The 18,637-nt window shown below is 37.0% G+C and overlaps 1 protein-coding gene across 3 annotated transcripts in view; it reads right to left on the bottom strand.

Annotated features, from left to right (window-relative positions):
- Positions 1 to 18,637, bottom strand: part of LOC128231564 (RNA polymerase-associated protein CTR9 homolog) — a 37,113-nt gene that overhangs the window by 6,448 nt on the left and 12,028 nt on the right. For all 3 annotated transcript variants that reach the window (XM_052944562.1, XM_052944564.1, XM_052944563.1), the window contains exons 12-21: positions 18,298 to 18,481; positions 17,979 to 18,067; positions 16,894 to 17,079; positions 16,521 to 16,608; positions 15,733 to 15,881; positions 12,789 to 12,905; positions 2,479 to 2,624; positions 1,863 to 1,934; positions 923 to 1,187; positions 235 to 389 (exon numbers count right to left, since the gene is read on the bottom strand). In XM_052944562.1, the coding sequence (XP_052800522.1) occupies positions 235 to 389; positions 923 to 1,187; positions 1,863 to 1,934; positions 2,479 to 2,624; positions 12,789 to 12,905; positions 15,733 to 15,881; positions 16,521 to 16,608; positions 16,894 to 17,079; positions 17,979 to 18,067; positions 18,298 to 18,481 (1,451 nt within the window). The remainder of the gene's footprint in view (positions 1 to 234; positions 390 to 922; positions 1,188 to 1,862; positions 1,935 to 2,478; positions 2,625 to 12,788; positions 12,906 to 15,732; positions 15,882 to 16,520; positions 16,609 to 16,893; positions 17,080 to 17,978; positions 18,068 to 18,297; positions 18,482 to 18,637) is intronic.

Genomic DNA, 18,637 nt, shown 5'->3' with positions numbered 1-18,637 from the left:
AATATTCAGGTTCCTTTGATTAATACATCTTTATATGATCTCTTCACTTTTTATACCCCTTCAGCACATCGGCAAGTGTCCAGATTAGACCTCCTAGCCAATAACCAACTTACTGATAAGCAGTCCTTATAACACACAACATATGGAAACTGTCTCCAAACTGGTTTCAAATTATTGCAAACTTTGTTCTGAACACAATTTATAACAATGCCTCTAACGCCAAAGTTTCCATACTTGCGTGGTTTGCGTGATGATTTACGTGCTGCGTTCTCGTCACTTCCACTGTCCGAGTCTTCTTCCCGGCCTCCCTTCTTGCCTCGTTTCTTCTTGCGTGGTCTTTCATCCTCGCTGTTCTCCGACAATATTTCCCCGTCATCACGTCGGCGATTCTGAAGCCATTATTTAATGTGAATACTACTAAGAACAATAGTTACTAGTAAAACTTAAAAACTATTGCATACATGTACAACTCAATTTTACTCTTTAATATGACAGGCCTTTATTTAAATGTCAACAAAGAAATTTTTGCCTTTACATGGCATATGTAATACCTGAAATTACTTTATACAGGAGATAACATCAAAAAGTTAACCAGAATTTCTTCGTATATATTCTGATAAAGGCCTTTAGGCCCAAAATTCAAATTTTTTAGGCCCCAAATTCAAATTTAAGAGTCAAACAGATGTACTCTGTAAGGAAAAAAATACATACCTGGTAACTTTAGTATTTATGTTTTTTAGTAGAATAAGCAAAAACTTATTATCTTAATCTTAATTTATTTGTCATATATAGGGCTTTTAAAACACATATCTACAATGTGTACACCTTACCTCACCACGATTATTCAAATGCAAATTTGAACAACAGCTGAATCCAATACCTTCAAAAAGTTTATAAATAATAATTTGAGGATTGCCTTTACCTTTGATTTGGAAGACTTGCGCTCCTCAGGCTCAGCTTCGAAGACCATTGTCTTTGCCTTATCTACGAACACCTGTCTGCGTTCCATCATGAGTTTCTCCTGTTCCTCCTTCTTCCTTCTACGAGCCTCCTTCTCCTCGTTAAATCTCTGCCGGACAGCCGCACGTTCTTCGTCCCTGTGCTTACGAAGTTCCTGTTCCTCCTCGTCAATCTTCCGGGCCCGAGCCACGTGGTACTGGGCTTGGGACAACAGATCGGAACACTGCCTGGAAATTGCGGGAAGAACATGCATACTCTCAGTTATTTATACAGTTTTAAAATCTCATTGTTGTGCATTACAAAGCATTTTGTGCAAGTACAGCAGAACCAAGGTTTTTAATCATTAAAATGTTATCAAAATTGGCTGGAAAAAAAACGATTAAATTGTGATATTTGTTTTAAATTGGGAATCTACACACGAACTATACATTCAACATAATTATTATGCATTTAATTCTCAATTGGGTAAATGCTGCTAAACATACAGCTGAAATCAGGCTCTTGACATCAAATAAGATGCACCTTTATGATCTAATGTACTTGTAAAGATGCTCGCCAAAACAGCTGGTGAGGGAAGGAGTGGTCTAGTGGAATATGTGTCTGCCCCTCAACGGAGAGAAGTTGAGGATTCGACCCCCAACAGGGTTGGAGTGGACTAGTGGTATATGTGTCTGCCTCCCAACCAAGTTGAGGGCTAGATTTAACCAGTGTGGGAGTGATCAAGCAGAATATGTGTCCGCCTCTCACCAAAGAGATTGTGAGTTTGATCCCAACCAGTGTAGGAGTGGTCTAGTGGTTTAGGTGTCTGCCTTCAGATGCATTACCAAAAAAAAAATTTTGGGTGCCAAATCGTGAGTGAGTCTCTTTAATCCAGAAATTTACTTTCCAGAAAAAATTTATACCTAGCCTCTGTAGCAGCCTGCGCAAGGTCAAACTTCATTCTGTCTCCATGATGACTCAGGTAGGAAAAGTACCTGCAATACATAATGAGATAATGTAAGATTGATGTTAATAGTATTGGTAGGTAAACAATATGGGGCCATGTTAACAACGACATAGTAAGATCAAGAAATTCATGTGAATACTAAGCCAGTTTCAGAAATCAAATCAAGTTATTTTAAATACCCAAGTATACAGCCACGACCAAGCCATCATTGGCCAAACAAACGGAGTAACACTCAGCAGACACATCGCACTAATAAGCACTCAACTTAATGCTATTGTGGAAAGTAAGTCGAGCTTGCCGCAAGCTGTGGCAATTAAGTCATGCTCATCACAAGCAAGCTGGACAAAAACCTCTTTTATTGCTGCTATTTTACATATATATAAATTTGTTAAATTAAATTTATTGTAGGACTATATACAATTCTTAATATATTTTAAAATAAAAGCTCTTCTTTCAAGGACTAAAACATGCTCTTCCATAGTAAGAGAATGTTCCGACAACATTCCAACAGAATATTTGTTCTTAAGACAATGAATGGAAAAATGATGCAGGAAGATGGGATTGTGACTCACCTGTGAGCTAGTTCGAGGTCACGTACAGCAGAAAGGACAGTTTTCAGACTGCTCTTCTCATCCTTAAGGATGGATGTAGCCAGTTTCTGCTGGACAAGAGCGATATTGTACAGCAGAACAGTATCACTCGGAGAGACATGCCGCGCCTGCAATAAAGATGGTAAGGAAAACTGTGAATTTTTTTCAACAGGAAAACCATGAATTTGTTAATAAGCAGAGGACTCAACTGCTAAACGTTTCCATAAACTGCTAAAGGTTAACGTGATACAATTAGATTGCAAGCCACTGCTGGCTTTTACCGGATTGATAAACTAATTTCAACTGGATTGTTTTATGTCTATTGTAAAACCAGTCTGACACTTAGTTTTACCAGACCAGACTGGTTGGTCAGCCAGGTTTCACAAAAACAAAAGAGTCCATGCTGCTGGAATTCCGGTTCTGCTGGTATATGACTTTTGGATGCCTGATGACCTCATATTATTCTGGTATCATTTGAAAGGGGTTAATGTATACAGAAAGAAAATGTAAACAAGACGGCCATGATGGGCCTAAATTGCTCACCAGAGTGAAAGTTTTAAACCTGTGTTTTTTTATGACAATGAATGAGTTTGATGGTTTATGGTTATGCAATTTGGGATTAATATCAACAAACATGTCAAATTTTTATCTTCTGAAAAAATCATACATTCATCAGATAATTCATAAAATCATACATTATGTACAGCATTATTTGGCAAATATATTTCACAGTGATGTAATGGACTATTATCATCTATGGTCAAAATAATGTTTTATTTGACAAATTAAAATTATATTGTAAATAATTATTACAATCATAGTCATGCAATGTCTGCTTGTATTGGACTGCATACTTTTTGACTGCACCCTGACAGGACTTCTCGCCTGCATCGTGACAGGACTCCATGCCTGCACTTTGACAGGACTTTTGCCTGCACCCTGACAGGACTCATTGACAGCACTTTGACAGGACTTTTGCCTGCACTTTGACAGGGCTTTTGCCTGTACCCTGATAGGAGTTCCTGCCTGCACACTGACAGAACTTGTCATGTTGTCAGAATGATGAAAAACTTCTTGCATGCATACTGATCAGACATATTGCCTGCATAGTCACTGACAGGACTTAATACAGTTGCCTGCACACAGACAGGACTTAATAACTTGCCTGCACACAGGCAGCATTTGAGACAGGGCCTGCAGACTGACAGGATTTTGTGCAGTTGCCTGTTCACTGACAGGACTTTGTTCAATTGCCTGTACACTGACAGGACTTTGTTCATTTGCCTGTACAATGACCAGACTTTGTTTATTTGTCTACACACTGACAGGACTATGTTCAATTGCCTGCACACTGACAGGACTTTTGTTCATTTGTCTGCACACTGACATGACTCTGTTTAATTGCCTGCACACTGACACGACTTTGTACATTTGTCTGCACACTGACAGGACTCTGTTAAATTGGCGTACACTGAAAGGACTTTTGTTCATTTGTCTACAAACTGACAGGACTTTTGTTCATTTGTCTGCACCCTGACAGGACCCTGTTTAACTGCCTGCACACTGACAGGACCCTGTTTTATTGCCTGCACACTGACAGGACTTTTGTTCATCTGCTTGCACCCTGACAGAACTTTTGTTCATTTGTTTGCACCCTGACAGGACCCTGTTTAATTGCCTGCACACTGACAGGACTTTTGTTCATTTGTCTGCACCCTGACAGGACCCTGTTTAATTGCCTGCACACTGACAGGACTTTTGTTCATTTGTCTGCACCCTGACAGGACCCTGTTTAATTGCCTGCACACTGACAGGACCCTGTTTAATTGCCTGCACACTGACATGACCTTGTTTAATTGCATGCACACTGACAGGACTTTGTCCATGTGTCTGCAAACTGACAAGACTGTTAAATTGCCTGCACACTGACAGGACTTTGTTCATTTGTCTGCAAACTGACAGGACTCTGTTTAATTGCCTGCACACTGACAGGACTTTGTTTATTTGTCTGCAAACTGACAAGACTGTTAAATTGCCTGCACACTGACAGGACTTTGTTCATTTGTCTGCAAACTGACAGGACTCTGTTTAATTGTCTGCAAACTGACAGGACTTTGTTCATTTGTCTGCAACTGACAGTTCTTTGTGCAGTTGCTTGTACAATGACAGGACTTTGTCAAATTGCCTGCACACTGACATGATCTTGTTTAATTGTCTGCTCACTGAAAGAACTTTGTTCAATTGCCTACACCTGACAAGACTTGTTTAGTTGCCTGCTGGATTTAATACAGATGCCTGCACACTGAAAAGACTTCATACAGTTGCCTGCACCCTGACATAACTTAAAGCATGTCGTTGCTAAAGATGCCATCACAGTGTTTGAATTTCATTGATGTGCAGCTTACACAAGAGAATCTTCAAGGTTTTTCCTACATAAGTCAATTGCGAAACTCTTTAAAAAATATTGTCTAACAATTATGATTTTTGTTTCCAAAACTGTACAAATGGTGGAAATAGTAATGATTTCTAAGCATATGGACTCTCACAATCAGACAAGAAGATTTTTCAAAGTTCTTATACTAATTTAAACTATTTATTGTATATAATAAAATAAAGTCAAATGAATCATTATCTTTAAATAATTTAAAAGCCTTCCAGCTATTCAAATAAATATGAACCAAGACACTTCAGATTTACAAAATTTATTTCATACCACTACCTCCATCTTACACAGCATAGTTTTCCTTGACATTTCATTAAATTCATGTTTATATAGTATGGAAAATCCATCCAAGCAAGATATAGGATTGTGTACATAGGATTGTGTACATTTCTGTATACAGGTAGATGAAGTTTATAAGAAAATGTTGATGCCAGACGCCAGACATAGACTGATCACAATAGCTCACCTTGAGCTCTTTGTGCTAAATATTAGACAGAAAAAAGAGAGAAAACATGAGCTGTCACAGTATGTGACGAATGCCCCCGAATGTGACATTGACCTACGAACAAGGTCAGTACATGAAAAGTTGATCTTGCCTTTACGTGTCAAATACATATGGTATTTTAAATTGCCTCTGAACATAAAAAATACCACCCATACTTGACAACCTACACTGTTATGTCCTTATATTCAGAATTCCCTTGTGAATAACACTTAGTGTATCTTTCACCTTAGAGGTAGGGACATGGGTCTTGCACACGACACGTCGTCTTTGTATGTGGAACACATGTAGCAAGTTATTTTAAAATCTGTCCATACAAGAGAAAGTTACAGCCCGGACACGACAACCTATACCCTATGTCCTTACATGCAGCACTCCATTGTGAATAAACACTAAGTGTGACCTTGACCTTTGAGGTAGGGACACGAGTCTTGCACGCGACACGTCGTCTTGGTATGTGGAACACATGTGGCAAGTTATTTTAAAATCTGTCCATACAAGGGAAAGTTACAGCCTGGACACGACAACCTATACTCTATGTCCTTATATGCAGCACTCCATTGAGAATAAACACTAAGTGTGACCTTGACCTTTAAGGTAGGGACATGGGTCTTGCACGCGACACGTTGTCTTGGTATGTGGAACACATGTGGCAAGTTATTTTAAAATCTGTCCATACAAGGGAAAGTTACAGCCCGGACATGACAACCTATACTCTATGTCCTTATATGCAGCACTCCATTGTAAACAAGCATTTTCAATGAAAAGATATCCCCCGCCAACGATGGCTTGTTTGTGCTTGATGGCTTGTTTGTGCTTGAAGGTTAAAAAAAATCTCAGAAAGAATAAGATAAGCACATTGGTTTATCCCTTTCCGAGGCAAATTATAAAATATCGACTGGGACTACTTTATGATAAAAATTTTAAACGAAATAAATCAGAGGGATGATTAAATAAAACTGTCTTTTCCGAAACTGCTTACTCGGAAACATCAATCATTGCAAAATAGTACTCAATAGTTGAGATAAAAATGCAGCCGTAGAAATTCACTGAAGAAGTTCATTGCAGGTTGTTGGTTCATACAACATTCAAGTTTCATTAAATTCTAGCAGCTAGTTACTGAGAAATGGCTGCAAACAATGATTTTTTAATAAATCAAGGGCAATAACTCTAAGGAAAATTGACCAATCCAAGAGAAAAATAGACAGGCATCATCACAGTATGTTGGTTCTTATTTATTCCAAGTGTCATGAAATTCTACCAGCTAGTTGCATAGAAAAGGCTGCAAACATGGATCTTTTAATAAATCAAGGGCAAATAACTCATATAGAAATTACACAATCCAAAATATAAATAAACAGGCATCATCGCAGTATGTTGGTTCATATTTATTTCAAGTTTCAAGAATTTCTACCAACTAGTTACTGAGAAATGGCTGTAAATGAGAGTTTTTCAAAAAATCAAGGGCAATAACTCAAGTACAATTGACCAATCCAAAAAAAAATGAACAGGCATCATCCCAGTATAGTAATTCATATTTATTTTAAGTTTCATGAAATTCTGCCAGCTAGTGACTGAGAAATGGCTGTGAATGTGCATTTTTTTAAAAAATCAAGGGCAATAACTCCCAAGGACAATTGACCAATCAATTTTTTTTTTGGACGGGCATCATTCCAGTATAGTGGTTCATATTTATTTTAAGTTTCATGAAATTCTACCGGCTAGTTACTAAGAAAACGCAGGTGACAGACGGACGGACGGAAGGACGGACGGACAACGCCATTTCAATATCCCCCTCCCTATTTCATAGGCGGGGGATAATAAACACTAAGTGTGACCTTGACCTTTGAGGTAGGGACATGGGTCTTGCACGCGACACGTCGTCTTGGTATGTGGAACACATGTGGCAAGTTATTTTAAAATCTGTCCATACAAGGGAAAGTTACAGAGCCGGACGGACGGTGCGATTTTAATATGCCCACGGGGGCATAAAAAAGCTTTTATCATTTTACATCAGACTTCAGTTAAATTAAAGAACAAAATAAAACAACACTGCAATAAATTTATAAATAGTCTTTTTTGGATGTTTTTAACATACCATTGGCAAGTTATTCTACCTTAAAGGGGCGAGACACCAAATGATACAAAAATCAGTAAATACAGTATTTCCTCATATCAAGTCTAGAATTGTCAATATGAGCTAATATGATGCCGTTAATACATTAATTTACATTATCAAAATAATATTTTGTCGCTCTCTCAGCTGTCTTTTAACTGTTTAAAGACAGCCCATAATGGTTTCCCAGTGTATAGTGTGTATATTAAGCTTGTGAAATCAGGTGATTAGTACATATAAATATACCGACACTATTTTTAAATTTACTGGGATTTACCAGGTAGACAAACCTAGTAAATTTCGAATCGTAATAAAACACAAAAACAGCAAAAGTTACATGTGTCTGCACTGTGATACATCAGTAAATAAAATACAATACGTTGTACACAACAATATCAACTTTATGTAAGTTTTTGAGTATTTTCTTTTTTTCTTGCAATAGTATCATCTGGTGTCTAGCTCCTTTAATACAAGTTTACAACAACCGCAACGAAAGAGGACAAAATTCTCTGAAAAATTTGAACTTTCTCTCCTTCATTTCACTTGACATATTTTTTATGGAAATATAAACCTGACACTTGCAGTAAAGGTTGTTAGGCTTTATAATGCTTGTGTAATATTCACAGACACAGCTTTTTTTAGCCAAACATCATAAATCAAGGTCATATTTCTCATTGTTGCATAATTTCACGCCTTTTTCTTCAATACAAAAACAGCCAAAGATACTTGTGTTGTAAGAATTGCGATAAATCAGAAAATAAGATACAATGCGTTATACACAACAATACCAGGTTTTTGAGTATTTTCTTTTTTTTTTCTTGCAATAGTATCATTTGGTGTCTAGCCCCTATAATACAAGTTTAGAACAAATGCAACGAAAGAGGACAAAATTTGAACTTTCTCTCCTTCATTTCACTCAACATATTTTGTTACGGAAATATAAACCTGACACTTGCAGTAAAGGTTGTATAGGCTTTATAATGCTTGTGTAATATTCACAGACACAGCTTTCTCTATCCAAACATCAACATCAATAAATCAAGGTCATATTTCTCACTGTTGCATAATTTTGTAAACTAAAAATATGAAAATAAGCAAGAAAATGGTCTAAAAAATATATGTGGCTATGAATAGATTTGATGGAAAGAACATAACAGTAAGTTGAAAATGTTCCCAAAGATGCATTATGAAAAGATGCCTCTGATCTAGATTAAAGACTCTCCACTACAGTACGAAAGGGTCGACAACTCATTCAACATAATTTCTCAATAACACCAGAGTTATTCATCTTGAATATATTTCACCTTGAAGCCTCTTGACATTAAAGGTATAAAATACAAACAATTGTTTTATGCATAGCGTCAAGTTGGCGTGCTTAAAAAAAAACCCAAAAAAACATGCATGTAAATTACTAGTACTCTGGTAAATGTTGTTATTACATCAATGAGAACATGATAAGTATACATATGTTTGAAAGACATTATTGCTGATAATACCATAACAACTGTATTTGTTTTTTTGAATACACTTTACTGTTATGAGTAAATTGAACGGGAATAAAAAAGACTAAACATTATGAGGGAATAATCAGGAATTTATTCTTTTGAATGACATATGCAGAACAAAAAGTTTGTTAGTTTTGCAAAACTATCTTTGTTGTTGCTCTCCAAGAAAGATTGAGAAACATATAAAAAAAATCCTATAGTACCTTGTTACCTTCATCTATTTGGGGAAAGGTTGGTATCTAAATGGTATCTAAAATCAATATTTAAAACAAGAGCTGTCACAGTATGTGACGAATGCCCCCGAATGTGACATTGACCTACGAACAAGGTCAGTACATGAAAAGTTTATCTTGCCTTTACGTGTCAAATACATATGGCAAGTTATTTTAAATTGCCTCTGAACATAAAAAAATACCACCCATACTTGACAACCTACACTGTTATGTCCTTATATTCAGAATTCCCTTGTGAATAAACACTTAGTGTATCTTTCACCTTAGAGGTAGGGACATGGAACTTGCACACGACACGTCGTCTTGGTATGTGGAACACATTTGGCAAGTTATTTTAAAATCTGTCCATACAAGGGAAAGTTACAGCCCGGACACGACAACCTGTACTCTATGTCCTTATATGCAGCACTCCATTGTAAATAAACACTAAGTAAGACCTTGACCTTTGAGGTAGGGACACGGGTCTTGCACCGGACACGTCGTCTTGGTATGTGGAACACATGTGGCAAGTTATTTTAAAATCTGTCCATACAAGAGAAAGTTACAGCCCGGACAAGACAACCTATACTCTATGTCCTTATATGCAGCACTCCATTGTGAATAAACACTAAGTGTGACCTTGACCTTCGAGGTAGGGACACGGGTCTTGCACGCGACACGTCGTCTTGGTATGTGGAACACATGTATCAAGTTTTTTTAAAATCTGTCCATACAAGGGAAAGTTACAGCCCGGACACGACAACCTATACTCTATGTCCTTATATGCAGCACTCCATTGTGAATAAACACTATGTGTGACCTTGACCTTTGAGGCAGGGACACGGGTCTTGCACACGACACGTCGTCTTGGTATGTGGAACACATGTGGCAAGTTATTTTTAAAATCTGTCCATACAAGAGGAAGTTACAGCCCGGACACGACAACCTATACTCTATGTCCTTATATGCAGCACTCCATTGTGAATAAACACTAAGTGTGACCTTGACCTTTGAGGTAGGGACACGGGTCTTGCACGCGACACGTCGTCTTGGTATGTGGAACACATGTATCAAGTTATTTTATAATATGTCCATACAAGGGAAAGTTACAGCCCGGACACGACAACCTATACTCTATGTCCTTATATGCAGCACTCCATTGTGAATAAACACTATGTGTGACCTTGACCTTTGAGGCAGGGACACGGGTCTTGCACGCGACACGTCGTCTTGGTATGTGGAACACATGTGGCAAGTTATTTTATAATCTGTCCATACAAGGGAAAGTTACAGCCCGGACACGACAACCTATACTCTATGTCGTTATATGCAGCACTCCATTGTAAATAAACTCTAAGTGTGACCTTGACCTTTGAGGTAGGGACACGGGTTTTGCACGCGACACGTCGTCTTGGTATGTGGAACACATTTGGCAAGTTATTTTAAAATCTGTCCATGCAAGGGAAAGTTACAGCCCGGACACGACAACCTATACTCTATGTCCTTATATGCAGCACTCCATTGTAAATAAACACAAAGTGTGACCTTGACCTTTGAGGTAGGGACACGGGTCTTGCACGCGACACGTCGTCTTGGTATGTGGAACACATGTGGCAAGTTATTTTAAAATCTGTCCAAACAAGAGAAAGTTACAGCCCGGACACGACAACCTATACTCTATGTCCTTATATGCAGCACTCCATTGTGAATAAACACTAAGTGTGACCTTGACCTTTGAGGTAGGGACACGGGTCTTGCACGCAACACGTCGTCTTGGTATGTGGAACACATGTGGCAAGTTATTTTAAAATCTGTCCATACAAGGGAAAGTTACAGCCCGGACACAACAACCTGTACTCTATGTCATTATATGCAGCACTCCATTGTGAATAAACACTAAGTGTGACCTTGACCTTTGAGGTAGAACACGGGTCTAGCACGCGACACGTCGTCTTGGTATGTGGAACACATGTGGCAAGTTATTTTAAAATCTGTCCATACAAGAGAAAGTTACAGCCCGGACACGACAACCTATACTCTATGTCGTTATATGCAGCACTCCATTGTGAATAAACACTAAGCGTGACCTTGACCTTTGAGGTAGGGACACGAGTCTTGCACGCCACACGTCGTCTTGGTATGTGGAACACATGTGGCAAGTTATTTTAAAATCTGTCCATACAAGGGAAAGTTACAGAGCCGGCCGGACGGCCGGACGGACGGACAGACGGTGCGATTTTAATATGCCCACCTTCGGGGACATAAAAAATAAAATTATTCAAGACCGTTATAATTTAAGACACTATTATCAATTCAAGTACATTTTTTTTAAAACTCGCTGTACTTAACATTTAATCGTGCAACGTATAAAATATCAAAAGTTTAAGCTACATTTTGGACAATAACAAATAAAGTCGGCGCCCCCTCGTCATTTCCTTGAGTCATTATATTATAAATAATGTCAAATGATGAAGCCTGGTTTACCTCAAATAACTTGGTTGTCATTTGAAAGGCCAGTGCTTCTTGATAACTAGATATATAAAATGAACATTTGAACATTATAATATATATATATATATATATATATATATATATATATATATATATATATATATATATATATATATTTATATGTAAAATAAAAAAAACATTTCCATAGTCAAATTCAAAGAAATGTATAAGTGCTTTTAACATTAATGTATGTTTTTTTCAATAAGGGCAATGAGAATAATGCATTTTGAAAATTCTTTTTTTTTTTATTCATATGAATTAAGAGATACTAAAATTAGAACAGTGACTTAATTTAGGAAATGACATAAAAAGTTTCATTAATACCACCCCTTGTCTTGTTCATTGCTTTTGTAGTAATCATCACACATTCCACATTTAGCATCCAAGATACATTTGGATTTTAAATATGCATGCTTAAATGCGAAGTCACTTTCTGTGAATTTAAAGGTACTGTACACCAGATTGGCACCATAAAAAGTTTTTTTCTGTAACAAGTCTCAGGACAATTATTTAATAGAATGTGTTACGCTTTGATATCATAATTGTAAAAAAAAGTACCAAAATGTAAAGAAAATTTGTCGGAGACCGGGTTCGAACCCTTGTCGCCAAAATTGCTGTCCAGCGTCATATCCACTGAGCTACGAAGGCTTACTCTTATCGGGTGACATAATTAAGCTATACACCTAACTCGGTAATATCACGTGATAACACCGACTAGCCAATCATGGAATTCTACTAGGTAGACATACCCAGTAATCTTTTTTAATGGAAAAATAAGAAATAACTGCTAAACTTAAATAAATTGTAAACTATGTGGTACTTCAGTTAGTAAGTTTCAATACATTGTACACATTAATACCAAGTTTATGACAGTTTTTCGACAATTTTCTTTTTTTCTTGCAAATTGATCATCTGGTGCACAGTTGCTTTAAAAGTTTCATTGCAAATTCTATCAAGTTAGAATGGTTAAAGTTATGTGCTCCTAACACAATTACACAATTACCTTAAGCAGTATGTTTTTGCATTCCCGCAGCTTGCCACACTTGTAGTAGGCTCGAGCCAGGTAGACCATCACCTCAGTGTTGTGGTATTTGAAGAATTTCTTCAAGCAGTTTTCGTACTGAAACACAGTAGCAACACAATAGGATACACATTCTGGCAGAATAAAAGTATAAAAGCTTTCATAGGGATGGTAACAGACCACAGTATGAGGGATTCAGGCCACAAGCAAGGTTTAGGGGCTTAGAACCTTGTCGATATTGTTCTGAGAGCTACTTATATCAATTCCAAGGTACTTCAAACTGTTTTTAATGCAAATACCCATAATAAAATATACTTTACAGCTGTAAGATAGTCTAATAAGTCTGACATTGAAAGTTCCTCATTTCAGTATTAATCTTGACTTTTATCATTCCAGTGGAAACAGGTCACTTGTTTTTGTAATCAAAAACTAATGTTGTCTCAAAATGGTGAACATTTGTGGCAAGTTATTTCCAATCCTTCACGAGGGTTAAGAGATATGGAGCAGACACAAAATGTAATCATGACTTTGACCACCTTGACCAAAGCTGGTTGTAACATATGCAATGCATATAATTTCAATATTGGGAACATTTGAGCCGCATCGCGCAATTTTGGGCCTTCGGACATAAATATTAACTAGAACTCCGCGAGTCGGATGTGTCGTCTGACGAATTATTTACTGTCGACATTATAGCTGTTAGATTGGCATTTTATTCATTCATAGACAATGATGTTGCCATTTAACTTTCAAGTGTAGGTGGCATTTGATAGTTTACGAGATATGCCACGGACAAAACCTAAGCAAGAAAATTAACAAAGGGCAATAACTCTAAAAATATGGCAGCAAGAGTAACGGTTCTTGTGTACTGCACTTGCCCTCAATGAGATCTATCTAGCTATGAAGTTTCAAGTTGATACCTCTTATATTCTTCAAGATATGCCCCGGACAAAACTAACAAAGGGCAATAACTCTAAAAATATGGCAGCAAGAGTTACAGTTCTTGTGCACTGCACTTGCCCTCAATGAGATCTATCTAGCTATGAAGTTTCAAGTTGATACCTCTTATATTCTTCAAGATATGCCCCGGACAAAACTTTAAGCATGAAAATTAACAAAGGGCAATAACTTTAAAACTAAGAAAGCAAGAGTTACTGTTATTGTGCACTGCACTTGCCCTCAATGAGATCTATCTAGCTATCTTATATTCTTCAAGATATGCCCCGGACAAAACTTTAAGCAAGAAAATTAACAAAGGGCAATAACTCTAAAAATATGGCAGCAAGAGTTACGGTTCTTGTGCACTGCACTTGCCCTCAATGAGATCTATCTAGCTATGAAGTTTCAAGTTGATATCTCTTATATTCTTCAAGATATGCCCCGGACAAAACTTTAAGCATGAAAATTAACAAAGGTCAATAACTTTAAAACTAAGAAAGCAAGAGTTACGGTTCTTGTGCACTGCACTTGCCCTCAATGAGATCTATCTAGCTATGAAGTTTCAAGTTGATACCTCTTATATTCTTCAAGATATGCCCCGGACAAAACTTTAAGCATGAACATTTACAAAGGGCAATAACTCTAAAAATATGGCAGCAAGAGTTACTGTTATTGTGCACTGCACTTGCCCTCCATGAGATCTATCTACATATGATGTTTCAAGTTGATAACTCTTATATTCTACAAGATATGCCCCGGACAAAACTTTAAGCATGAAAAATAACAAAGGGCAATAACTCTAAAAATATGGAAGCAAGAGCAACAGTTCTTGTGCACTGCACTTGCCCTCAATTAGATCTATCTACATATGAAATTTCAAGTTGATAACACTAATAGTTAAGGAGATATACCCCGGACAAGCGAAAATGGGACGCGGACGCGCCACCGCCACCGCCGCCGACAAAAGTAACCCCTATATGTCGTCTTTTCAGGCGACACAAAAATGAAATAATCATTGATAAAAACATGCCAAAAATAACGATTTTTCTATGTTAATCAATTTCTTCCAAACTTCTTTCTTTTTAAGCTTTGTCATTGGTGCGTCATTTTCTCCACAATTTATGAGCATTGGTTTACTCATGTTTCCATAGCAACCATGGATTTCGTCCCAACATATTTTGCCTGCATTAATAGTCTGTGTTTAAAACTGCCAAATGTATTAAAAATACAAAACTGATACACTATTTTTATCTTAATTTATGGTCATTGAAGATTCTATGATAAGAAAAGAATTTAAATTATAAGCTAAATTTGATATTGATACGTTAATTTTGCACGTCATATGAATAAAGTGCTTTCGTAATGACGTCATTAGAATGACGTTAAATTTAGTATTCAAAATGTGCAATACATGGTCTTACTTGTAAGCAGGTATCTTACGCAATTTAAGTGATATCATCATGAAACTTTCAGAATATCTTCCTGAAATATAATTTCATTCAAATACCTTAAAACATTGTAATAGCAAATATATGTCCGAAGGCCCAAAATTGCGCGACGCGGCTCATTTGTGGTGAGTTATTTCATTTGTGGTGAGTTATTTCAATTTCTTCAAGCGGTTGAAGAATTATGGAGGGGACACAATTTGTGACAGACAGACGGACAGACAACTCGAGCAAACAATATGTCTCCCCATTAATGGGGGAGACAAAATTCATTAGCTTGAAGTAGTTAGGGCCCTGAGAAATATTTCAAGATGATGAAACTGAAGCTGAAATAGCATTTCTGACATATCAAAATTTCAATTAACAATTAATTTTGATTAAACCAGAACTGTTTTAGATGAAAAAACAAGGGTGAAAAAAGGGATTGGTAAAAGTTTGAGGTATCAAGAAATTTGGGATATCAGACTAGGAAAAAGAATTTCCAATGTATAAAATTCATATATTTTTTTTTTTACCTTAAAATAACAAATCAAGAAACCTACCATCTGTACAGCAGCTACATATTGTTTCTGCTCCACATAGATGTGTGCAATGTTCAGCCACACATCACAGAAGTCCGCAGTAGCCTCACGAACCTGGGCAAACACATCACGGGCCTCATTGATACAGCCCTTGTGTGCCAGCACACATCCTGTTGATCAATATCATTGATTGAAATATCTCTTATGTATAATAACAATGTAAACTATTATTTATTCCAACAACAGTGGAGTGAACAATGAATGCACATCTGTTGTTTTTTAAAAAAATAGTATAACTGGAAAAAATATTAAAGTTGGAGTTATTGGCCAAGCTATTCATGTACATATTGTCTCTGGTAACATATGTACCAAATTTCCTTTGAATATCTAAAACACTTTTTGAGTTATGGCCAAAGTAAGTTTTTCATACATTTTTTTATTGAAATTGGGCATGGTGCAACAATTATTAAAGTAAAAGTTACAAAAGGGCTTTTAAAAACCGACAATTTGCCAGTCTGGACTGATTTTTACTTTGCCAGACTAGAACAGGAAATGTTTCCTATTGCCACTGGCAACATGTGTACCAAGTTCTATATGATTTTCTCAAATGGTTTTTGAATCATGGCCAAGGTACAACTTTTACACAAGTGACAATGCCAAAAATAACAATACCCTGGATATCACAATACCTTGACCTTTTTCTTCAAAAACAGACAAGCTTGAAGATATTATTTTTTGTAAATGCACTCATAGACCGAAGTGCCTTTTCAAATCTCAATCCCTGTAACAGAACTGTCCTTACTTCTTACCTATTCCATTAGCTGCCCAGATGTTTCGGTCATCATTCCGGAGCACATTCTTGTACATGGCCAGGGCTCGGTCCTGGTGGCGTTTTTGCTGGGGTGGAAATAAGAACAGGTTAGGAGCAGCTTAAATAACACACAAATAACTTATTTACTACCTGTTCCTGGCTGAACTGTGTATTACCTCATGTAAAATGTTTTTGTTTTTTTCTTCTTTTAAAGGAAATGCTTCACTGCTGAATTATTCTAACAATAGTCCAATCTATAGTTTTCGTGAATAGCCTAGAACCATTAAGTCAATTGTTGGAAGGAATTGCAATTTATAAATCTTGTTGGCCACAGGACCCAGGTGAAAAACACTCCAAGTGACCCGCAGTACCTTGTCTTTGTCCTTCATGGGCTGGTGTAGCGTCTGGAGCCAGACATTACCCAGGGCTATGAGGGAGTAAGCATCATCCTTGGTGCTGGGGCGGGCAAGGATACGCTCAAATTTTTTCTGTCCCGGACCCCACTCCTGCTTCGCAAGATGGAGATTTCCAATCAGTGACCAGGCATCAGGGTGGTCCTGCAATTACAATATCCGTTATTAAAATATTTCATTTCATTTTATATAGCCTTAAAAATTGTATGATTAAAACATAAAATATGGATATCCGGAAAGAAATCCTGTATGTCACTGTGTATTCAAAATCTGTACTGCACGGTTGTCTGGGCACGTGCGCAAGTCTACTTCCACAATACTAAGTTTGTTTGTCAGTTGTGAAGAACACTGCTTTTTGCTACAAAAACACTTCAAAGGTATGACTGCAAAGAAACACTACGTCAAGCGGTTGAGCTGTGGAATGATATAACTCCTAATTATTTGGGTAAAGGTACATCACAGTCAAAATTTGGAATCGTGTAATAAGGACTTAATGCAAGCCATTCAACCTCTACAGATTATAAGACAAATATAATATTCCCTACAAATCATCTTATTCAATCAAATGCGAATTGGATTCTCTATATCAAATTGACTTTGAAACAAAATATTTTGTTCACATACTAACTTTGAAACAAAATATTTTGTTCACATACAATATTATCATACATAATTGAAATGAACGAGAAAACGTAATCAACAGGGTTCGCCATTACAGACGGTCTGGATATAGTAACAACCTACTTTTTGGAGCTTGGGAGTCTGCCAGATTCAGACAAAAGAAGAAAGTAACAGTGAATGCTCTTTTGGATCTACGAATATTCTTGCAAGTTTCTTAACACTTCAAAACTTTCTAACAAGAAATATTAGAGGTCATTTGCCAAAAAAATGTCTTTTTTTGTATGACAATAGTTTTTTTAATGCGCTCCACTTATGGATTTGATGACTTTGACTCAGAATCAACAATTTCTAAGTGGGTAGCTTGATGAATGCCTGCGCAAAAAACCTCTTGTGTCTAACACTGATTAAAAATTTCACGTTACCTGGTTGATTTGCAGAGCCTCCTTGAACCAATCAGAGGCTTCATAGATCTGCCCACGATCACGAGCCATGCAGCCAAGGCGAAGGTAACCTGAAAGTGTCAATATACAGTACATTTGAAACAATAGATACTATTTTCAAATATTCAGATATATTTCATATTTGTTTACATCAAAATTGCAGTAAATATTAATTTAAATACCGTAAATCACTGATTATAAGACGCTTGCGTATATAGGACGCAGGAAAAAAATCTGTGAAAAACTCGAGAACTACTGATCGTTTTCAAACAAAAACCACTTATGCATGAATATGACTTACAGTCCACATAATTGGGATGTTCACGCAGGATGGTTTTATACAGCCTTTCGGCCTCGTCATACTCGTGTGTAGCCTCGTGAAGACGTGCCAGGTTGTAGGTTGTCGTGACAGAGATGGCGCTGTAATATGTTTCATCGTGTTGAGCTTCCGCACGTGAACGGTCCAGGGAGGTTGTGTAAAATTTCTGAAGTAAATTTGCACCATGAATGAAAAAGGACATTTTTGACTTGCTAGCAACCCGTGTAACAAACCAATGAATGATGGTGTATTTCAAGTATTCAAAATCAGACCTTTCCCAGTGCTGACATCCCTTTAAAAGCTCAACTAGCACTCCAAAACC

The sequence above is a fragment of the Mya arenaria genome, chromosome 4, assembly GCF_026914265.1.
Source record: "Mya arenaria isolate MELC-2E11 chromosome 4, ASM2691426v1".
NCBI classification, from domain to species: domain Eukaryota; kingdom Metazoa; phylum Mollusca; class Bivalvia; order Myida; family Myidae; genus Mya; species Mya arenaria.
Note: the sequence above shows the minus strand (reverse complement) of the source record. Positions and strands in the feature narration are given on the sequence as shown.